Consider the following 24,953-nt stretch of genomic DNA (forward strand, 5'->3'; position numbering starts at 1 on the left):
TTGATTAGAGAGGCTCACATCTCCAAGGTTGTAGGGCACTTTGGTGTAGCGAAGATCGTGGCTAACTTGCCAAGGTATGTGTATTTTCCTAAGATGAAAGAACAAGTAGCTAGGTTCATAAGAGGATGCATGCTTTGTTGTACCAACAAGCCTAGCAAGATGAAACATGATTTGTATCATCCCTTACATGTACCTACTCATCATTGGGAAAACATTTGCATGGACTTTGTGGGAGGTTTGCCAACAAGCAGGAAGGGACATGACTACATGTTCATGGTAGTTGACAGGTTCAGCAAGATGCATGTTCTGATGCCTTGTATAAAAACCATCAGCGAACAAGAAGTAGTGAACTTTCTCTTTGGACAAGTCTGGGTATACTTTTGGATACCAAGGAGCATCATTTTAGATAGAGATACAAGATTTCTCAGTGCATTCTGGACTACATTGTGGGAGAAGATGGACATGAGGTTGAAGAGATCTACAACATTCCATCCACAAACAGATGGGCAAACATATGTAGTTAAGAAGAATTTGGTGCAACTTCTGAGCGGTTACAACCAAAAGCATCTGAATACCTACGATGAAAATGGTATACATACAACATTCTTATAGTAGAGTAGACCACACTTCTATAGGAAATCCCCATTTGAGACTTGTTTTGGATATCTTCCACCTTCACTATTGGATATTGCATATGGACAACAAGGAGGAGTGAGTGAAGATCTTACACGAGATTCTTTAAGGGCTGAAAATTTTATAGAGAAGCATAGCCAGATCCATATACAGGTACATGAAACACTGTAGAAGTCACGGGAGAAGTATAAGGCCAGAGATGGTTAGCATAGAACAAATAAATCATTCGAGGTGGTACATAGAGTATGGCTACAGTTGAACAAGGAGACGTTGGAGGGACCTCATAAGAAAATTAAGGCTCTATGGTATGGTCCCTTTGAGATACTGGAAAAGGCGGGTGATAATTCTTATCGAATTAGTTTACCACCATATATGTGCATTTACTCAGTTGTAAATGTGGAGAATTTGAAACTCTATGAGCCTTCCATGCTAGATCAGGAGGAGGAACAGGTCCTACCTTCTGTGGAGGATTTGGAACCAGATGTTTAGGAAGAGTTGATAGAAGATATAGTTTTGAAGAAGAGATCCAGGACTACAAGAAAAGGCTAGCATGACCTCTGGTAGATTGCGTGAAAGGACAACTTTTAGGCAAAGCTAAATGGTACACCAAAGAGAAGGTGGAGGAAACATTTCCTCACCTTATTCAGTAAAAGATTTTTCGAACAAAAGCATCCAAAAATGTGGAGGTATGATCTAAATTGGATCATTATATTTTTTTATCATCCATCTTGATGCATTTGGAGTGGAAAAAGTGAAGGAATCAACTCACAGGACAGTTTTACTGGCGGGGCCTAGTTTGGCAAAACAGGGTCTGAAACCTTCTGTGAGCATTTTGAGGAATCAAACGAATTTTTTTTAGGGTAAAAATTTGACTCTTAAGCATCACACATTTTGATAATAGTCTACACACAAAAATATTTCCAATGGCAAAAGTTATGCCATTCGGAAGTTGACCTTCCTATTTCCACACCTATAGTTCAGGAGGATGTCGTGTCAACCCCCATTATTCATGGAAAATGGGCTAGCAATATGTTTTTGATGTAGAAGACTCTAGAAGAGACTATTTTGTAACTCTAGTTAAGAGTTTATTTAGTCAAACTTAACCACTAGTAGGCTATCGGGTTGTGTTTAATTGGCCACTAGGAGGAAGAAACATTCCATTCTTTCGAGAGAATTTTGTTCCATAGTTGAGCAAAGATAGCTAGGAGAGATAGGAGGTAGAGCACACATAGAGGATATGTGCCCTATAGCATCCCATGGACCAGAGACACTACTTCTTTGTATCTACAACCATATTTTGAGACAGAGAAAGAGAGCGAAGTGACCTCACCTTCCATCAGGGTTTGCTCCCAAAAGGGTTTCTGAAAGAACATATTTTGTGTCTTATGTGTGTGCAAGCTTATTTTTTCATTCTCTTCTTTTCTGCATAATTTACTTTTACATGAATGCACTAATTACAATAATATCTACAGATCTAGAAATTAAATAAAAATGTGATAGTGTAGAATCTCAGAGTTTTAATATAATATTATCATATATGTTGGGATGAATTGTTGAGTGGAATATCCACAGTAGTTTACAAATCACTTTCATATGATGATTATGCATTTCCCTCCAACGATAGAATGAACATCTTCATGAGACAATATTCATGAAATTCAACCTTAAGTCTATGTACATGTATGTGAAACTTAACCAAGTGAAGTGCAACATCATCTCCTACCTGATCTCTGAATTTGGGAAAAGAAGTTTTCCAATCTACATGATGCATGTGATTCAAAAACCTAGAATGTGATCTCATTTTAAAGTAGCATGCCTTATAGATATAGAACTCATCTTATGCCAGTGGAGTCGCAAGTAAAAACTTGATTTTTGGATCCTGCTACCAGTGGAGTCTTTGGATCCGGTTGAAACTTAATTGGGGTTGTCAGGTGAATGGTACAACCTTCATGTGTCTGTTTGTTGTCCATAATCAACATACAAATATGAAACTTTGATAATCTTTCCCGAGGAAGATAGAACCTTTCGCTCTTGGACAACAACACCAGAATATTAGCACTTCGAAAATTTCTCTAGGCAGAGGAGAGAAACTTCAGAGGTAACCAAAAAACTAGTTTTAGGCTAGAATCTATCCCTTCTAACCTTCGAGAGGGCTCTCTCTATCGAGTTCATCTACTCAGATTTTAGGCTCCATGTGATATGCTTTCAATGCCACCCACGTCAAATATTACAGCTTTGGGGACTCTTATGCACATGGAACCATATTTCACCCATGATGCATACAGAGAGGCATATTTAGAAGATGAGGACTTCAAGGAGGTGTATCAACAGTTGCAGAGTCATAGTGATGTGCACGATGGAGACAACATCATTGACTACCATCTCCAGGATGCGTTTCTCTACAAGTTGGATAAGTTACAGATTGCTAAACTTGAGCATTTGCAGTTGATTAGAGAGGCTCACATCTCCAAGGCTATAGGGCACTTTGGTTTAGAGAAGATCGTGGCTAACTTCCAAAGGTATGTGTATTTTCCCAAGATGAAAGAACAAGTAGCTAGGATCATAAGAGGATGCATGCTTTTCTATACCAACAAGCCTAACAACATGAAACATGGTTTTGTATCATCCCTTACATGTACCTACTTGTCATTGGGAATAAATTTCCATGGACTTTGTCGGAGGTTTACTAACAGCCATTAAGGGACACGACTACATGTTCGTGGTAGTTGACAAGTTCAGCAAGATGTGTGTTCTGATGCCCCGTAAAAATACCATCAACAAACAAGAAGTAGCAAACTTTTTCTTTGGACAAGTTTGCGTACACTTTGGATACCAAGGAGCATCATTTTAGATAGGAATACAAGATTTCTTAGTGTAGTCTGGACTACACTGTGGGAGAAGATGGACATAAGGTTCAAGAGATCTACAACATTTCATCCACAGACAGAAGGGCAAACATATGTAGTTAAGAAGAATATGGTGCCACTTCTAAGCGGCTACAACCAAAAGCATATAAATACCTAAGATGAAAACATGGTATATATACAACATTCTTATAATAGAGAAGTCCACACTTCTATAGGAAATCCCCATTTGAGACTTGTTTTGGATATTTTCCACCTTCACTATTGGATATTGCATATGGAAAACAAGGAGGAGTGAGTGAAGACTTACACGAGATGCTTTAAGGGTTGAAAGTTTTATAGAGAGGCTCAGGCAGATCCATATACAAGTATAGGAAACACTACAAAAGTCATGGGAGAAGTATAAGGCTAGACATGGTCAACATAGAAAAAATAAATCATTCAAGGTGGGAGACAGAGTATGGCTACAGTTGAACAAGGAGATGCTAGAGGGACATCGTAATAAAATCAAGGATCTAAGGTATGGTTCCATTGAGATACTAGAAAAGGTGGGTGGTAATTCCTATAGAATCAGTTTACCACCATATATGCGCATTTACTCACTTGTAAATGTAAAGAATTTCAAACTCTATGAACCTTCCATGCTAGATGAGGAAGAGGAACAAGTCCTACCTTTTGTTGAGGATTTGGCATCAGATGTTCAAGAAGAGTTGAAAAAGGATATAGTTTCTCAGAAGAGATCCAAAACTACAAGAGAAGGGTAGCATGACCTTTGGTAGATAGGGTGAAGGGACAAATTCTAGGCAAAGTTAAATGGTATGTGCCATAGAGAAGGTGGAGGAAAAATTTTCTCACCTCATTCAGTAAAAGCTTTTGTGGACCAAAGCCTCCCAAAATGGGGAGGTATGATCTAAATTAGATCATTATATTCTTTTATCATCCATCTTGATGCATTTGGAGTGGGAAAAGTTAAGGAATCTTCTCACGGGTCCGTTTTTACTAGCGGCGCCTAGTTTGGAAAAACAGGGTCTGAAACCTTCCTTGATCGTTTTGAGGAATCAAACGAAGTTTTCTTGGGGTAAAGATTTGACGCTTAAACATCACACATTTTCATACTATTCTACAAACAAAAATATTTCCAACGATGTAAGAATCGCGTCAATCAGATTCTGTATGAAAAAGTTATGCCACTAAGATGTTGACCTTCCTGTTTCCACACCTATAGTTCGGGAGGATGCCGTGTCAACCCCATTGTTCATGGAAAATTGGTGATGAGCCTCATAAATGGGTATCTATATAGGCTAATTTTACCTCCTAACCTAGTCAAATCAACCATTCTCTTAGCTTATTGTATGATTTTCTTATTATATTTATGCTTATAGGGTGAGTTGAGTTACTTATTATGCCATGTGGTCTAACATGTATTTAATGCAAATTATTGATGAATTTCAAGGTCAAAATCAAGGATATAGTGGTCAAACTATAGTAATAAATTGAAGTAGATAGAGCAGAGGACTTATAGGAGGGAATCCCCCTCATTTATTTCTCCTTACTTCGAATTCCCCTTCATTCAGCTCGGAGTACAAGCAACCAAATCATGCACTAGAAGGCAGCCGAGCAAGTGGAAGATGATTGATTGTTATCTCAAGTTTTGGGAGCCAAACCTCCCTAATTTTAAGGAAGCTATTGGTAGCTTCAGATGTATAAGTAGAGGGGCCTAGGGCCTCACTATGGTTGACTTTTTGCTTGTGTAAACTCTGCTCAAATTTTGAGCTTACTATTTTATGACAACTTTATTTAATCTTGCTATTTTTTGATAATGAAGATGGAATCCTTTTTGAGCTAGAAATGAGTTACCTCAGAGGGCTGAAGCTCTTAGGTTAGGGCCTAATCAAAGTAGCCAAGCTTCTCTTTACTTGTATTTGTATGCTTTACTTCAGTTTGTAGCTTAATTTGTTGTTAGATGTTTTTCTTTTATGGTTAAGAATAGGTTGCTTTTGATGATTTAATAGCTTGATTCCATTTGTGCTTTTTGTAGCAGGTTAAGTAGTGATCAGAGAAGATTTAGAAGGCTATAAATAGTTCCTTGGCCTCTCTTCCTCCCTCTGGGACCGTGATTTGAGGTGAAGACTCTCTTGCTACCCCAAAAACACAAATTTTCCTCATTCCTAGGACTTCTAGTGTTTGCAGTGCTCTAGTAGGTTAATAGTCTAGTTTTGCTTCACTTTAGATCTTCATTATCATATCGCTTTTTTATTTGAAATATTATTTTTTCATCCTTTCCTTTCTTACATCATTTCCCCGCATTTCCTTCTATACATCATAGTTTAGGCCATTTCAATCCAAAACTCTGTTTTTCCTAGGATGCACTCATTTCATTAGTTGCTTGATTTTATTGGTTTACTGTTAGTTTCTATGCAATAGATCTCTTCCAGCAGTATGCCATCTTACCAGCAATCACACCCTCCATTTGATCCATGCCCTATAGGTCTCCCAAACCTCACCTCAATTTTTCATAGAATTTCTTCCTCTCTCCTTGAGAAAACCCAATCATCTTTCCCTCTCCTGGTGATTCATGGTAGACCCTAACACCTCATTCCAACCTTCATCCACCTTTTCCACCCACTTTCACACCCTAAAAATAGAGAAAATAGCTCTCGGCCTCCTCCTGTAGGCCTCCCGTGGTTTCCCTATTTTCCTCTTGTAGTTTTTACAATAGGCTTTCTTTTGAAGGTTTAATGTGGGAAAAGCCTCCAAAAGGCCACCTAAGACCTCCGAGGACCCATCCACACCATCCTCCATCCTCCCAAGCTCCAAAACTACCCTCTAATGCCACTTGTTCACTGCCACACTCACACACAATAAATTAGATGCATGTTAAATTCACATAAAAACACATAAAAATCCAAAAGTATATTTTCTTCTTATTTACATCCAGAAATAGCATGGTTAGATGTTGTTTACTTCCTTCAGTAGGTAATGGCATTTCTTTCATGGTTTACATAGTTTTTTTTGGCAAAAGAAGAATTAGCTTGTTAATTAGGGTTTACTAGGTTTTGCTTTACATTCTAGTCTTTCTCCTTTCTGCCGTTAGAATAGCATCTATAGAGTAATTTTTCTCTCCTTTCAGCACACATAGAGCTTCTTCTGAAATCTATAGAAGTTTTCTTTAGATCCTAGTGATCTTGCGCTGGCTGACCAAGTGACAACCTGCAGTGAGAACTAGTACTTGTGCACATAGCACCAATGCTTCCAAGTTTGTTACAAACTACTGTGTTGATAAAAGTAAGGTTGGTAGCCCAGGATTTGCAACATTCTTGCTGCAATACTAGCTCTCACCACATTTTGGCACCATTTCTGGGGAAGCATCAGAGTATTATGTGATTACTGCTTTCTTCTATTTTGCTATTGCAACATTCTACTTATAGTTTATTTCAGCAAAAGTAGACTAGTCATTTCTTTTCTTTTAGTTTCACATATCCTTGCTTTCCTTTTCAATTCTGCAAATTTCCATTCAGCAAGTTCATTTTAGCTAGTTGCAATTTGTCTTGTTCAATCACAATTTCAATTTCTTTAGGTACTTTTAGTGTGGGGAAAATGAAACAAAAACCAACCAAAAAGATTTCCTTTTATGCCTCGTAGGAATAGAGATAACTCAGGAAAATTTTTGCCCAACACCCCCATTACTTCACACAACCAACCTTCTCTCTTCTTCGGTGGCTACAATTGAGAAGAACCCTTAGGTGAAGAACCAAACATATTTGAGGAACCTCTAGGGGAAGAAGAAGAAGAAAACATTCCTATGGAGCCAATGGCTGAAAACAGAAATGCTAGGGGAAATGGAGAGAGAATGTAGGGTACCTTCCCCATTCGGCAGACCAATGGGGACACCAAAATCAAGAATATAAGTCCTTCAGCCCTACCTCACTTCCATGGTCTGACTACAGAAGATCTTGACACCTTCTTGTTCGAGTTTGTTGTCATCTGTTGAACTTATGACTATGTAGAAGATGAGCAAAAGTTGAAATTGTACCCTTCTACTCTCAAGGTTGTAGCACTGTGCTGGTTCATGGGATTACCTAGCAATAGCATCACAACTTGGGCTCAAATGCAGCAGGCCTTTAACGATAAGTATCTAGACTATTGTAGTCAAAAAATACTAAAGAAGAAATCTTCCAAATGACCATAGGAAGTGATGAGTCCCTGGAAGACTATGAAGAGAGGTTCCAGCTCAGTTAGGAAAGGGTCAGGTGTCCACTTGACCCTGAGTCTCTGAAGTTGGTCCTGCTCAAGGGAATTTGGGAAGACCTTTTAGACACCCTCCATCTACTGGCCGGGCGAGACATCTACCAATTATCCTATGAGGACATAAAGACTGTTTTTAGAAATCATTCTAGAGCAGCCAGAAGGAAAGGTACAAGGAGTCAACCCATAGCCAGTACCTCTTCTTCCAATTCATCCATTCAAGGTGAAATTGGAAACATGCTGGAAGACTTCAAGAGTGAGATTTTGCAGACTCTTGCCATGCAAATGGATACCTTACATATCAAAAGAAAACAAGAGGAAGCAGATAGGGCTTTTGCCATTTTTTTCCCTAGATGTACTAGGAGGCATCCTAGGAATGAATTCCCATTGAACTCTATAGAGGTTTGCTAATTCTGTGAAGAAGATCATTCTACAGATAAGTTCCCTTCCTTGCCTGGACTTAAAGCTGTATACCAAGGGGCTGAAGGAGTCACTGAACAGATCTATTACATCAACCAAAGGAGGCCTCATGGACCTAGACCATACCAATAGGGGATGCAAGGGACATCTCAGGCATACTACAACCCCAACCAAGTCACCTCCATACATTCTTGGGGCCCCCATACTCATCCTTCCTAGTCCACACCTCCTCCTTGGTCTTTCACACCTCAATATCATGCCCAACCAGCCACACATTCATTTTAATCCTATGCTCAGCTGCAACCTCAGTGGAATGCATCTCATCAGGGGTGGAGGCCCCAATACAACTCTCTTCCCACTCTTCTACCTCCACCACCTGCCCAACCACAACCGTTACCTTCTGCTCCACTAAGGCAACCCCAAATGCGTACCCAATGAAATCCAAACCCGAACAACAGACAGGCTCAACAAGTGTATAGTGGGGAACCATCATGCCCAATTTATGTTGTGGAGATTCAAGAAATTAACTTGCGATTTGAGAAATTTCTCCCAAATAACCAGCCTCCACCTAAGGAGGTTGAGAAATATAAAGAGGAACACAAACCTAAAGCAAATCCACCCTTTCCTGAGAGACTATCTGTGACAGTCCAGCCTACCCTAGAAGAGACTAAACTCCCGGGAGAATTGAAACATTTACGTGTGAAGATACCACTTCTCCAAGCCATAAAAGATGTGCCTATCTAAAATAGAAGTGCTTTAGGCATCTAGGAAGGCACAAGAGAGATGCCCCAACCTTTAATGTCATAGGACAACTATCTGACCTGATGTTGGTGCAGATAATCTATCCAAAATATCTGGACCCTGGAAGCCCAGTAGTTCATGTCCACATCAATGGCACAATTGTCCCACATACCTTAATTGATCTGGGAGTTGCCATTAGTGTGATGACAAAGGACACAATGCGCAAACTTAACCTCCAAGGCTCCTTGAGGAAGACCACGACAGTGCTGCAGTTAGTAGACCACTCCACAGTGACCCCTGAGGGGATTGTGGAAGATGTGATGGTCTCCATTCATTCTTTGGAGTACCTTATTGATTTCTTAGTTCTCTAGCCAAAGGTGAAGCTCACTATGTATCCTCTCATTCTGGGAAGACCCTGGTTGGCTACAACCAATGCCTACATCAACTGCTGAGCTGGGAACATGACCATAAAGAACGGGCACATGTCCAAGAAGTTAATCCTATATCCTCCTGCCCTAACCTTTCTAGAGCATGATATACCTCTCTAGTTGGAGGAGGAGGATGAGGATGAAGTTTATTCTGCACCACCTTGTACATTAGAAATCGCCATGGGGGAAAACCGCAAGAGGAGGATGATATGATTGAAAATTTGATTCAGAATCCACCTCCTAGTATATCTCCATTAGAAGACATAGTAAGAGAAATGCAAAACAACCCCTCAACTAATCTTTGTGTGGGTAACCCCACTTCTCTCCATGTTAAAAATATAGAGTTTGACTGAAAAAGAACATTGAAAGCAATCCATCCCTATCTACTTCCTACGAGAAGGAGCTATGCAGCATACTAAGAAAACATCTAGATGCCTTCACCTGGAGTTATAAGGAGATGAAGGGAGTGCACCCTTCAGTATGTACTCGTCATATATACAAAAAGGAAGGTTGTAAGCTAGTCAGGCAGTGTCAACAGAGGATGAACCTAGCACTTAAAGATATTGTTAAGGAAGAACTACAGAAATTTTTTGATGCAAGATTCATCTATCCCATATTTGACAGTGAATGGGTCTCTCCTTTGGTGCTAGTGCCAAAGAAAAATGGTAAGTGGAGAATCTATGTTGATTATCAGGAATTCAACAAAGCCACTAAAAAGGACCATTTTCCTTTACCTTTCATAGATCAAGTGTTAGACTGTCTAGTAGGGAAAAAGTTCTTCTCATTCCTATATGGGTTTAGCGGATACAATCAGATTCAAATCAACCTAGAAGACCAATATAAGACCACTTTCACTTGTCCTTGTGGTACCTTTGCATACTAGGTCCTTCCTTTTGGTTTATGCAATGCTCCAACCCCTTTCCAAAGAGTGGTATTGAGTATATTTTCTAAACTAGTTCATGATGCAGTAGAAATATACATGGATGATTTTACTCCTTACGGCTCTAACTTTCAGGAATCTTTATCTAACCTATGAAAAGTTCTAGATAAGTGTACTGGGATGAACCTATCCCTCAGCTCGGAAAAATGTGAATTTTTGATGACTGAAGGGACAATGCTAGGTCATGCAATATCTCAACAAGGACTACAGGTGGACCCCAACAAAATTGCCATCATCCAAAAGGTCCCACCCCCTCAAAAGGTGAGAGATGTCAGAAACCTCCTAAGCTTAGCTAGATATTACAGGAGATTCATTAAAGAATTCAGCAAGTTAGCCTCTCCTTTGTTTGGCCTCCTAGGCAAAAATGTTGAGTTCACATGGTCGGAAAACTGTCAAGAAGCCCTACATATCTTGAAGAGAAAGCTAGTGTCTACCCCCATTCTCAGAGGCCCAAACTGGGCCCTACCCTTTCACATTCACACAGATGCCTCAAACAAAGCAATAGGAGAAGCCTTAGGAAAATTTGATGGAAATTTATCTTATGCCATATAATTTATAACCAAAACATGTCAAAGGTAGAGTTAAAATATACAATGACTGAGAAGGAACTCCTAGTTGTTGTGCATTCCTTAAACAAATTCAGACATTATATCACAGGCTATTAAACCTTTGTGCACACTGGTCATGCTGCAATTAGATATTTAATGAACAAACCAGATGTAAATGCTCGCATTACTAGATGGTTGCTTTTACTGGAGCAGTTTGATCTGACCATTATTGATAAGCCTGGTAAACAAAATGTTGTTTCTGACCTTTTGTGTAGAGTAAATTTTCCTATAGGTGAAGAAGGAATGGTGGATGACGAAATTCCAGATGAACACCTATTTGCTATATCAGTACTCTCTCATGGTCTGCTGATATATCAAACTACTTGGTTTCAACACAGTTCCCACCACACCTATCCTCAAAAGAGAAGAGCAAGATAGTAAGGAAAAGCGCCCCTTTCACCTGGATTGGAGGCAATCTCTTCAAACGTGGCCCAGATCAAATCTTGAGAAGATGTGTTAGGGAGGAGGAAGTCTTTGACATCCTCCTGACCTGTCATGACGGGCCTTGTCAAGGTCATTTTGCAGCAAAAAGAATTGCCTTCAAGATATTGCAAACAGGCTACTATTGGCCCACTCTTCATCAGGATGTGAGGAGATACACGAGCGAGTGTGATTTGTGTCAGAGGATGAGGAAACCCACTCCAAAGGATGAAATGACCATGCAACCTCAAGTGACCTTTGAGCCATTTGAGAAGTGGGGCACAGACTTTGTGGGGCCTATCAACCCCCCTTCAAAGAAGTAGTAGTACATCATTGTGTGCATTGACTATCTAACAAAGTGGGCACAGAAAAAATAAATCAAAGCAATGACAGAGGAAAAAGTAGTTGAGTTTTTGAGGGAAAACATATTCTACAAGTTTGGGTATCCGAGAGAGTTGGTCATAGACCAAGGAAGTCAGTTAACTTCCAACCTGATTGAATACCTACTCACACATCATAAGATCAAGCATAGGACTTCCACCCCTTACCATCCACAAGCCAATGGGCAAGTGGAGGTCACTAATAGAGCATTGGAAGGGATCCTAACCAAGGTAGTGAGTAACAGCAGAAAAGATTGGGTGGACAGATTAGTTGAGGACACTTGGGCCTACAACACAACATGGAAGACCACCACCGGGTTTACACCCTATCAACTGGTCTATGGGAAAAAGGCTTTACTCTCAATGGAGTTTGAATTCAATACTCTAAGGATGGAAGCTCAGCTGGACCTCGACCTCAGCCATGCATAGAAAGAGAGATTACTTCATCTCAATGGATTGGATGAATACAGATTGCAAGCCCTTCTCCATAAAGAGGTATTTCAGCTTCAGAGAAAGATATGGCATGACAGAAATATCAGGGACAAGCAATTCCAAGAGGGAGATTGGGCACTACTATATGACTAAAGATACAAGGATTTCAAAGGCAAGATGAGGACAAGATGGCTGGTACCCTAGATTGTGGGGAAATTCAATTACAATGGTTCAGTTCTGATCAGAACAATTGATTATGAAGCCATCCCCATGCTTGTCAATGGACATCAGTTGAAAGTCTACAAGAAACCCCTCTCCAAGCAAGATTTTATTAAATATTTGAATAAAACAGTGATGGTAGTGGAGCATGTCTTAGCTTCCACTTCACCCACTCACTAAAGAAAAAAGAGAAAAAATAAGGATTCAAGCGAAAACCTCCATGAGGCACTTGAATCCCATCATTGGGTTGAAAGCCTCTTCTGAGGTGGCCCAGTGATGTAAAAAAAAAAGGGGAAAAGAATAATATCCATGAGTGAAAACCTCCCTTGGAGGCACCGAAGGCAGGAAATTAAGGTGAAAACCTCTCTGAGGTGCCATAGTTGTTTTTAAAGAAAAAATGGAAGGAAAAAATGATTTTTTATTTCATTGTAGGTATGCAGGAGGACGACAGTGAGTAGAAGAAGGTGCCAAGGGGACCCTGACATTCATACCAGCATCCATCTCATCTTCTCCACACCTTCCTCTATCATTTTTGGTATCTCTTTCACCCCACTGTACCTCTTCTTTCAAAACTATGTTTTCTACAGGAGGCTTTGCAATTTCTACAAGAGGCTCCTATGGGAATTACAGAGACACAAAAGTGTCTACAGGAGGTAGTTTGAGGGACAAGAAAAGCTTCATGAGGAACCTATAATCCCTCTTAACATATCCAAACCTCCTTGCCATCATTTCCAAGCCTGCATCACACTCCAAGCATCATTATTATTTTTTTTCCCTTTCAAAGAAAAAACACAGAAAAACAGTTTTTCAGATTTGAAAAAAAAACAAAAATAAAAGGAGGAAAAGGCACCATTAACTTTACCTAAAGATTACCTACTATCCCTCTGTCATTCATCTCCACCTCTTGCATCATTCTTGAGCTCCAAGTACAGGGAAATAGCTGAAGTTTCAAGGGGAGAAGCAGCTATAGGAGCTCTTGTAGGAATTCCTGTAGCAGCTGATCCCATAGAAGTCTAGCACCAGTAGCAAGGGACAACACATCTGAAGGTTGAAAGGGCACATGCAGCTTAGCTACATCAAAAGAAGAACCTAAAAAAACACACAACTACACATAAGCAAGCAGAGACAGCATGCATGAAGGAAAATGAAGGCATGCAGCAGAGGAAGCCACAACACCTCACAGTCGATGGCAACAAATACACTTGGATTACAGGTAAGTAGCTAAGTCGCTCCTTTATCTGCATTTTTGTAGTTATGAATCATACGAAGGCAACAAGATGGTTGAAATTGAAAGAGGGAAAGGTGGCTAGTTAACTTGGCCACCTTCATTTAGTTGACTCCACTTAACAGAGATATCACCCACACGTGTGCACAGTCAACTCAAGCAAAAGATGTGAAGGAAAGGTAGTGGGAGGAAGAGTTAACTCCAATGTAGTAATGAGAAAATGATTACGAGGGGGGGCAATGATAACCAAGTAGGTGGGGACCAACGGTCCTAATCGAGGCAACATACACCTTGCCAACTCAGCACTCATAATTGAAAACAGCCATAAAAGGTAATGAGCACTCCTCCCTACGCATTCTCACCACCTTTTCTTTAGTTTCTCCTCGTAACTCAGCCACACAGTAGTCTTCCTACACCCCCATGACCTTGTATCCACCATATTCCATCAATTTCCTCCATATTTTTTCTCTCAGCATTTTCTACAGGAGAACCTATAGGAAATCTACAGGAGGGACAATGGGCTTCTATAGGAGGGGCAGTGAGTCATTTTGAAGGGAGGAAACATGATTTTTGGAAAGAATTTCAGTCTAATGAGGTAGGGTTCATGAATTCCCTCTATTGAATATCAAAATGTGAACGAGTTAGTCCTAAATTGAAGATAAAATGAGTCTTTAAGAGGGCAGAAATGCATAAGAAAATTTTCTATTTTTTCTTTTTTTAAACACAGTCTCCTCTATTTTTCTATTTCACTCAAAATTCTTTGTCTCCACCTCCATATCTGGTTTTTCAAAAATAAGTATAGTTAGTATGACAGGGGGCCTTATGAGAAAAGAGCCCACTAACTCCACTAGACTCCATGCACATCCTCAAGTGGTGGAAATATTTACAAGGGAAAACTGGATGAATTTTCTTTAAGAAGTTTAGAGGGTTTGATGATGAAATTCCCCATGAATTTTCTCTCTCTAGTCTCTCACACAAAAACTCATGCTACTATAACCATTAGAGGCCTCTCAATTGAATTAACCCTTGAATTCATCAGTAGGGTCACTATCCTTCCTCTTGGGCTGCCTTGGAATAAGGAAGAAAAACCAATTGGCCAAGCTGCCAAGAGGAAATTTTTCCAAGATAATGAAACCCTTGTTGAAGACAAAAATGCAATTATGAGGGCTACTGTACCATATCCCTGGGATAAGGTTAGCTACCAAGTGATCAAATACATTTCCTGTCAGGGGAGGCACAACATTGTTTATGGATATCATTTCAGAATCCTCCAAGAATTGAGATATGGCATGGATACCCCAACACATAAAAAGCTCAGTATCCCTTACTTTCTCCTTCAGTCCCTCATTGACTCTAGTACCAAGGTACAAGAAGCAAATTCACAACAACTAGCTCACCATGACCTAGTCAAGATCCTAGTAAAAGAAGCCCTCCATACCCTTACACTCCCTATAGCATGTGAAGTTTTTAGAAATATGACAGCTGAGGATGACATCAAGGCATTAACCTATGATGTCAGTCCTGCTGTCAGTGAGGAGGGAGAACAGCAAGGAGGAAAAGATGAAGCCAGTGGTGACATAGAAGAGCAAGAGAGGAAGGAGGTAGAAAAGGAGACAGAGCAGGAGGAGGAAAAAGAGACAAAAGAGGGAGAAAAGGAAGCAGAGGGGGCAGAGCAAAGAGAAGAGTCCCTTGAAATTTTGGAAAGAGAAGCAGAAGCTACCATCACTGCCCTCAGTACACCAACTAAGTAGAAGCAGAAGAGGAAAAGAAAAACCTCCATGTATTTCAAGGCAAGGAAGAGTACCAAAATTATAATAGTCGAACCTCAGCCCTCATCAAAGACTCCCATTCACATTAAAGATTCACCATCTGCCAATGTGAAAGAATCTCCTTTCAAGACACCCATAACATATGAAAGGAGGCCTACAATATCTTCTACATGGAAGGGAAAGGAAATTCTACAAGACCCAAAACTAGACGTACAGGAGGCTAAAACATTCCTACAGGAGACACTGTCCAAACTATAGGAGACACAAAAACTTGAGGAAAGGATAGGAGGATAGCGAGAGGTGAAAGAGGAAACACAAGAGCTACAAGAACCTGACCCCAAGCCTAATCTTGACTCCTATTACAGAATACTTGAGGGAGGCAAGATAATCCCATAGAGATTTGTAATTCCACTATTTTTCGAATTGGAAAAAGAGAGAGTGAGAATGCGTAGGTGGATGCAGATAACCAAGTCCAAAGGAGTTAAGGATATTGGCCACATGGAAACCAAACTCAGGGAAATGAGCAGGGAATGAATTCTCTCAGAGATAGAGAAGCCATTACAAGAGGCCACCTTGAGAATGAGAATGAATTACTAAGGAGGAAGTTGTAGGAGAAAGAGACTCATTTTGCATACATGGCTAGCTTATCCATAAAAGCATTACAATGCAGAACTCCAGCCAAATCTTATGGCCTCTACCTGAAGGATCAATGGCTTCAATTCCAGATAAAAACTTTGGCACAAAGATGCACAATGCCTTTCCAAGACTACAGGTAGTTCATGGATTTGTGTGACCAAAGCACCTCCAAGGACAAAGAAAAGATGGTGGAGTTCTATCTACACAACATGGCCCTCACAAACCTGAATGTGTGGAATCCCAATGCCAAGCTAGTGGATATTTAACTAATGGCCATGGAGTCATGGATGAACCATGAATAATTGAGGGCAGAAAAAATGAAAAGATTGTTAATAAAAGAGAAGAATGAACCACTGATGATAAGAGCTGAGCCATTAGATCCTATGGCACTCATTATCACACACAATTTTCTTGCCAATGACCCTCATATTGCCCCTAAATATCTAGCCAATCAGGAACAAGCCATTGCATACTTTCAAGATATGCTTAGGCTACTTGGGGATGACTGTGTGCATGCATGCATGAGAAGATGGAACACCCTACCCGAAAACCTGTAAATCAGAGAATACCATTCACCCATGAGGTTGAAGGAGGCATTGAAAAGAGTGCCAACGTACAAGAACTCCATGCAAAGATTGAAGGTCAACTGGATTGGCCTCAAGCTAAGTCCTCCACTCCTATTAGGCATGCAGGAGGGTAGAAGAGAAGAAGAAGAGGAGGAGCAGTGGAAGGACATAGACAGAAAGGTAGGGTTTTAAGGAGAACATGAGCAGACCACATCAGAAGCTTGGAATGCTAGGGAGGCCACTAGGGCCATAAAAGACAAAGGGATTGACTAGGTTGCTCAGAGGATGAGCAACACTTTTAGTAGGAGAGGCGATGACGAGCCTCATAAATGGGTAATTATATGGGCTCATTTCACCTCCTAACCTAGTCAAATCAACCATTCTCTTAGTTTATTTTGTGATTTTCTGATTATATTTATGCTTATAGGGTGAGATGAGTTAGTTATTATGCCATGTGGTCTAACATGTATTTAATGCAGATTATTGATGGATTTCCAGGCCAAAATCAAGGATCTAGTGGTCAAACTGCAACAATAACTCAAAATAGATAGAGGAGAGGACTTACAGGAGGGAATCCCCCTCATTTATTGCTCCTCACATTGAACTCCCCTTCATTCAGCTCAGAGTACAAGCAGTTGAATCATGCACTAGAAGGCAGTAGAGCAAGTGGAAGATGATTGATAGTTATTTCGAGTTTCGGGAACCAAGCCTCCCTGATTTTAAGGAAGATATTGGTAGCTTTATATGTATAAGTAAAGAGGTTGGGCGACCCTTTGCTTGTGTAAACTCTGCTCAAATTCTGAGCTTACTATTTTATGACAGTTTTATGTAATCTTGTTATTTTTTGATAATGAAGATGGAATCCTTTTTGAGCTAGCACTGAATTACCTCAGAGGGATGAAGCTCTTGGTTTAGGGCCCAATATAAGTAGCCAAGCTTCTCTTTACTTGTATTTATATTCTTTACTTTAGTTTGTAGATTAATTTGCTATTAGATGTATTTCTCTTATGGTTAAGAATAGGTCGCTTTTGATTATTTAGTAGCTTGCTTCCATTTCTACTTTCTATAATAGGTTAAGTAGTGATAAGAGAAGATTCAAAAGGCTATAAGCAATGCCTTCACCTTTGTTCCTCCCTTTGGGACCATGATTTGAGGTGAAGACTCTCTTGTTGCCCCAAAAACACAGATTTTCCTCATTCCTAGGACTTCTAGTGTTTGCAGTGCTATCGTAGGTTGATAGTCTAGTTTTTCTTTTCTTTCGATCTTCTTTATCATGTTCACTTCCTGATTTACAATATTCCTTTTGCATGCTTTCCTTTCTTATAGCATTTCCCAGCATTTCCTTCTATACATCATAGTTTAGGCCATTTTAATGCAAAACTCTGTTTTTCCTAGGATGAACTCATTTCATTAGTTGCTTGATTTTCTTGGTTGATTGCTAATTTCTATGTAGTAGATCTCTTCCAGCAGTAGGCCATCTTACCAACAATCACACCCTCCATTTGATCCATGCCCTATAGGTCTCCCAAACCTCACCTCAATTCTGCCCTAGTTTCCTTCATTTTTTCATAGAACTTCTTCCTCTCTCCTTGAGCAAGCCCAATCATCTTTCCCTTTCTTGGTGATTCATGGTAGACCTTAGGTTCCCTAACACCTCATTGAAACCTTCATCCACCTTTTCCACCCACTCTCACACCCTCAAAACAGTGAAAATTGCTCTCAACCTCCTCCTGTAGGCCTCCTGTAGTTTCCTTGTTTTCCTCCTGTAATTCTTCTTGTAGGCTTTCTTTCGAAGGCCGAGTGTGGGAAAAGCCTCCAAAAGCCTCAAAATGCATATCTCATTACCCTGATGATGGACTCACCTAGCTAGTCCGAAACGTCGGTTTCATAAATTGCTCACAGGGTTTTTCCATTAATTAAAAATACACCTAAGACCTCCTAGGACCCATCCACACCATCCTACATCCTCCCAAGCTCAAAAACCACCCCCTAATGCCACCTATTCACTACCACACTCACACACAATAAATTAGATGCATGTTAAGTTCACATAAAAACACATAAAAATCCAAAAATATGTTTCTTCCTTATTTACTTCTAGAAATAGCATGGTTATATTTTTTCACTTCCTTGAGTAGGTAATGGCATTTCTTTCATGGTTTTCATAGTGTTTTTGGCAAAAGAAGAATTAGATTGTTAATTACGGTTTACTAGGTTTTGCTTTACATTCCACTCTTTCTCCTTCCTGCAGTTAGAATAGCATCTATAGAGTAATCTTTCTCTCCTTTCAGCACACATAGAGGTTCTTCTAAAATCTATAGAATTTGTCTTGAGCTCCTAGTGATCTCGTGCTGGCTAACCAAGTGACAACTTGAAGTGAGAACTATTACTTGTGCATATAGCACCGACGCTTCCAAGTTTGTTATGAACTACCGGGTTGATAAAAGTAAAGTTGGTAGCCCAGGAGTTGCAGCATTCTTGCTGCAATACTAGCTCTCACCAATGGGCTAGCCATATTTTTTTATGTAGAAGACTCTAGAAGAGCCTATTTTGTAACTCTAGTTAAGATTTGATTTAGTCAAACTTAACCACTAGTAGGCTATCGAGTTGTGTTATAACTGAGCCACTAGGAGGAAGAGACATTCCATTCTTTCGAGAGAATTTTGTTCCATAGTTGAGCAAAGATAGCTAGGAGAGATAGGACGTAGAGCAAACATAGAGGATTTGTGCACTATAGCATCCCATGGACCATAAACACTACTTCTTTGTATCTATAACCATATTCCGAGATAGAGAAAGAGAGCGAAGCAACCTCACCTTCAACCTATGTTTTCTCCCAAAAGGGTTTCCGAGAGAACATATCTTGTGTCTTATGTGTGAGTGAGCTTATTTTGCCGTTCTCTTCTTTTTAACATAATTTATTTTTAGATCCATGCACTAATTACAGTAATATCTATAGATCTAGAAATTAAATAAAAATGTAAGTGTAGAATCTCAGAGTTTTAATATAATATTATCATATATGTTGGGACGAATTTTCGAGTGGAATATCCATGGCAGTTTACGAATCACTTTCATACCATGATTGTGCATTTTCCTCCAAGGATACCATGAACATCTTCATAAGACAATCTGCATGAAATTCAACCTTAAATCTACGTACATGTATGTGAAACTTAACCAGGTGAAGTGCAGCATCACCTCCAACCTGATCTTTGAATTTTGGCAAAGAAGTTTTCCAATCTACATGATGCATGTGATTCAGAAAACCTAGAATGTGATGTCATTTAAAGGAGCATGCCTTACAGATATAGAACTCACCTTGAGCGAGTAGAGTCGCAAGTAAAAACCTGTTTTCCAGATCTTGCTACCAGTGGAGTCTTCGGATGATGTTGAAACTTAATTGGAGTCGTCGGGTGAATGGTATAACCTTCATGTGTGTAAGTGTTGTCCATGATCAACAATCAGATCTGAAACTTTGATAATCTTTCCCGAGGAAGATAGAACCTTTCGCTCTCGGACAACAACACTAGAATATTAGCACTTCGTAAATTTCGGTAGGTAGACGAGAGCAACTTCAGAGGTAACCACAAAACTACGTTTAGGCTAGAATCTAACCTTGGAGAGGGCTCTCTCTATCAATTTTAGCTACTCAGATGTTAGGCTAGGTATAGTTCTCAATAAAGTATAGTGTCGCAAGATTTTTAGTCATTCTGTTGTGGTATGTGACCTGACCCTCGTTAGAACAGGAGTGAGAAGGTCAATTATATCTGTTGTGTTTTATGAAATAGAATGATCTAACTTCCCACCTCGGACCTCCCACTTACATTTTTTTTGTTTATATTTTTAATAATAATTAAAAAAAATAACAAAATATTAATAATAACAAATTCATATATCTAATATATAAATTAAATACTACTTATTATTTATATAATGATAGATATAATTTTAAATATCAATTAAATTTTCAATTTCAACTTCAATTAAATCCTAATAATAATAATAATAATTATTATTATTATTATTATTATTATTATTATTATTATAAAATTAATTAGATAAGAAAAATAAATAAATAAATGATTAATATATTAATTGGATATTATCTATTATTTATTATATGAATAATAATAAAAAAATTAATGAATAATAAGAAAACTTTCGCTGAAAATCACATTCTAGGAAAAAAAATTCTCAATAAGTTTGGAAACAACGACGACGACTATTATCATCCTAAGCCACAGAAGCAGATAAAATAGTTAAGTTTAAGAACTTCATCAAACTTCTTCTCACCTAGAATCAAAATCTCATACATAGGTGGCTCATCAACAAGCTTTTCAATCATTTCCTCTTCTTCATAACTAAGATCCAAATGTCTATGCAATGATTTGAATAAAATTTCAAATGAGCACATTTCCTTTCCACCAAGCCTTTCAAACCATGTTTTGGCAAAAACTTCGAAGGTACATACAAACATTCTCATCATGACATCCTCGTGGAAAACATCAATATATGAAATAGTTTTTATGAGGAATGTTTATGCAATGTAGTTGAATGGACATGTCCATGGAATTTTGCAATGTTATCATCCCAATAAGGAGATAGGATCTCATTCAAAAATCCTAAGATACTCAAGAAATTAGATAAGGGATATCACTTGGCCTCCTGTGGGGAAATAACATGTTTCTTCAGATTCAAATCTTCAACATAAATGATTGATATGGAAATTTTAAAACATATTACAATGGTACCCTATTTCAATACCATTGGATTCACCAAGTTAGTATTCAAATGCCTTCAATCTTGATTCCTCACGTATACATGCAACATGTGACTTAAAAATACTTAAGAACATTGTTTCATTCCTTTGTGGAGTCCCCAAATGAGAATGAGATCTTCATATAAATTCCCTGTTCAAGTCATTTTAGTCAATCTACTAAATCTCAACAATTGGACTTTGTCCCTAACAATGGTGTCAATTTTTTACCTCTTGGACCTACACTTAAAGATATTCAATTACTTAAAATTTATTTATGTTACAAGTAGAGAAATCATTACAAAAATATTTTTGATATTCTTTAGAAATAATGGGTTGGTGGATTACCAAGCCTCACACATATTCAATTGGGAAATTGAATTGAGATATAAGAACAAGATGAATTGAGATATAAGCCTCACACATATTCAAGCAAACTCAGAGTACATACCGTATGCATTTGTAATTAAGGTGGTTGTTTGGAAGCCCGCCGTTACAGCCACACATGCGACCATGAGAATGTAGTTGACTTCTGGAATGTATACCTGCCCTTCATATTTTTTTGAGGTGTGGATAATTTTTACACGTGGAAAGCACCCAAGAGCCATTGATTGCTTCAAAATGGAGAAAGTAGCAGAGATCATGGCTTGGCTCGCAATAACAGCGGCGATAACCGCGATAACAAACTGAGGCCAGTATAGAGGACCTGGATATTACAAGAGATTCAGTTTGTTTTCTCCAAACGAAAATACAAAACAGAACGAAACTTGAGAATGGTGTCATAAAAATTTAATAAAAACATTAGGACGGAAAGAAATCAAGGAACCTGGAATTGACGTGTAAAACACCGTGCTGACATTCGTTGGGTTCTTTACAAGGTAAGCAGATTGTCCAGCATATGCGCAAAGGAGACTAGGGTAAACAATTCCTGTAAACCCAATCTGAAAGAGAAACAATAGTGTTAGCACTAATCAAATTTGCACCTATCGACCTTTGCAAATCCACTATCCACTATATGTCTTTCACTATTCAACAATTGAGATTAGGGTAGTAGACATTTGGGTACTAAAGACAAGCTTTTTTTGTTCATGGCCTTCTATATTTTATTAGACTGCTTTGAAATAGCTGGGTAGTAATTGAAAAAGGAAAAGAAAAAAATCATCTAAGAATATGTTCAGAAACAAGGCTGAATCAATTATCATAATCTTCTATCTGAATGAAGTTCTTACTTCCTTCCACCATATTCCAGAGTCAAAGATGCTGAGAAGGAACGATGTTAATACTTAGACAAGAGTAAGATGGAAATGGCAATTTGAACTGAAAGTATTTAGGGTTTATGAGATATATCGAAGGAAAAGAAAAATGTAAGGTTGATTATAATGGAATTGAAGTTAACTAAATAAATCTCAAAATATCTCGACAGTAGAATCAAAATAAAAAAGTATGTCCCACGTCGGATGCATTTCAGAGTTTACTGTAAAAGAAATAATGTCCTGTAAAAGGAACACTCAATTTTTTGTTTTAACCTAATAAAACAATATCATTATTTTACTAGTATAAATTTATGATTAATCATCAAGTATATTATCTATTAATATATATGTTTTCTCTAACTAGTTTTAGTTTTTTACAGCGGTCAAGTAAATATGTATATTTTGGTTATTTATTTTTTATTAAAGTTACTTTTAAGGTTATTACTATGACATTTTCTTCAATAAAATGATTATGTTTACTATTTTAAAGATTATTTAAGTATTTTTTATTTCAAAAATAAATTTGACATCTTAGTAAATGTGCAATTAATTTAAAGTTGAGATGTGGCATTTCACTATTTACTATGTATGGAAAGAGTTGAGTGTTTCAGCTATATAAATTAAATGATTATAGTATCAAAGCCCTTATCTCATGATATATCTTACATTGCAAAGATTTAGAAAGTCAATTCAGTTATAATTTTATTTTAAATTCTTATTACTTTTATTGATTACAAAAAAAAATAATAGAGTTAATCATACATTTATGAAAACTTATACCAAGATTCTTAACAAGTGAAATTCTTATGTAGCTAGGCTTTGTTACAATATCATGCTTAAACATGTTGAGAAAACCGTAACTCATGTTCATATCATATTTTTTTAATTAATAATTGGAGCACGAATGGGTTGGAGCTCTGCTAGGGTTCTGAAGACACTAGCATTTCAAATCGTTGCAGCCTATGTCGACATTATATCTCCATGCTTTCACCTTCGCTGATGTGCTAAGACGTCTCCTCCAAGTTGAGCGTCCTCACAATGGGGCGTCATGAAGGAGGGGGATCCACCCCCTCCAAATCTGTCTCTAGTGCACACCTTCCTCCAGCAGATCCTTCATCCAATTCCGACTAACACCATGGCAAACAATCTAATTTATCAACCTTAGGTGCTCAATGGAAGTCGCGTATGGGAGGGTGCTACTATCCAAAAGCAACCAAGAATCCTCGAGTTGTGATTCCCAACAATCGCCTCGAGTAATCTCATAGGTTTATGCAGGATCGTGCAATAATCTGTAAATTCATGGGCATTTGGCCCAGAGAAGCAGATATCCAGCATTGGATCCAGATTAAATGGTAGCCAAAATCCCCTTTCAATCTGTGCCTACAAGCGAAGGGGTTTTTCACAGTAATATTTGAAGATCTAGATGATCGCAATCGAATCTTGGAAAAATGGCCCTTATTTCATGAATAGTGTTGGTTTATTAATGAGACAATTGGAACCTTGTTATAGCACATAAAAGTAACAATTCTTTGCTGGCCACATCTCGGTTCGACTATACTCCCTTTCACAGGACTTTTGGGAGATGGATATCCTGGAATCCATCGACAATTCCATAAGAGATGTTGTCCACGTCTTAGAGATCAAAGGATGCAAGCATTTTCCTTCGTATGCACGAATCTACATGTATATGAACATATGTCAGCCTCTCCCGAAGTTAGTGGAAATATAATACCAAGATGAGATCTGGTCACAACTGTTGGACTACGAGCATGTTCCATTTAAGTGCAACCTTTTCAATGAATATGGTCACCTATTTTGTGATTGCCCTAAGCAAGCCTCAACTCTCGTGGGCGAACCCTCCTCAGACAACTTTATGGAAGTTAAGAGGTGGTGCCCTCCTCTAGGTAAAACCCCATCATCCCAGGCTCCGGTGAGCACTTCTCAAGCTGATCCTAGTCGACCTCCAAGGCCCTCTCAAGTGACTCGTAGTCTCCCCTCTACAAACTCTCAAGCAACCCTAAGTCGCCCTTCAAGGAACCACTTTGCCCTCCTAGCATATCAAAATGAACCTAACCAACCTGTGGGTCTTGTGTTCATGGCTCAGTCCCAAGCAAATAAATCCATCAAGTCCTCGCCTGTGTACACCATGCTTTACAACATGATGTGGAGATGGATTAACTCAACTCTAATGAAAGGGTGATGGTCGCTTATTTACGAAATTGGGCTATAGATGGATCAACGGATATCCCTCAAGATCAGCTTGAGAAATTCCATTAAATTTACAAGGAGTGGGAGAAATGCCAAGTTGCAGCGGAACTCCCCCTTAAATGGCTCTTGTTATTTGGGAAGATGACTCATCAAATTATCTAACGAATCTGAGCTCAGGCTCAAGAAAGAAAGGTAGACGGCTCACTA

The 24,953-nt window shown here is 38.8% G+C and overlaps 1 protein-coding gene across 1 annotated transcript in view; it reads right to left on the minus strand.

Moving 5' to 3' along the window:
* The window catches only part of LOC149202686 (potassium transporter 5-like), a 145,019-nt gene that overhangs the window by 34,951 nt on the left and 85,115 nt on the right, over positions 1–24,953 (minus strand). Inside the window, exons 7-8 of the mRNA XM_089401669.1 lie at positions 22,112–22,226; positions 21,737–21,991 (exon numbers count right to left, since the gene is read on the minus strand). Of these exons, the coding sequence (XP_089257795.1) occupies positions 21,737–21,991; positions 22,112–22,226 (370 nt within the window). The remainder of the gene's footprint in view (positions 1–21,736; positions 21,992–22,111; positions 22,227–24,953) is intronic.

The sequence above is a fragment of the Pinus tabuliformis genome, chromosome 2_1 (assembly GCF_031772625.1).
Source record: "Pinus tabuliformis cultivar Carrire ecotype Pingquan chromosome 2_1, CPIR1, whole genome shotgun sequence".
NCBI lineage: Eukaryota > Viridiplantae > Streptophyta > Pinopsida > Pinales > Pinaceae > Pinus > Pinus tabuliformis.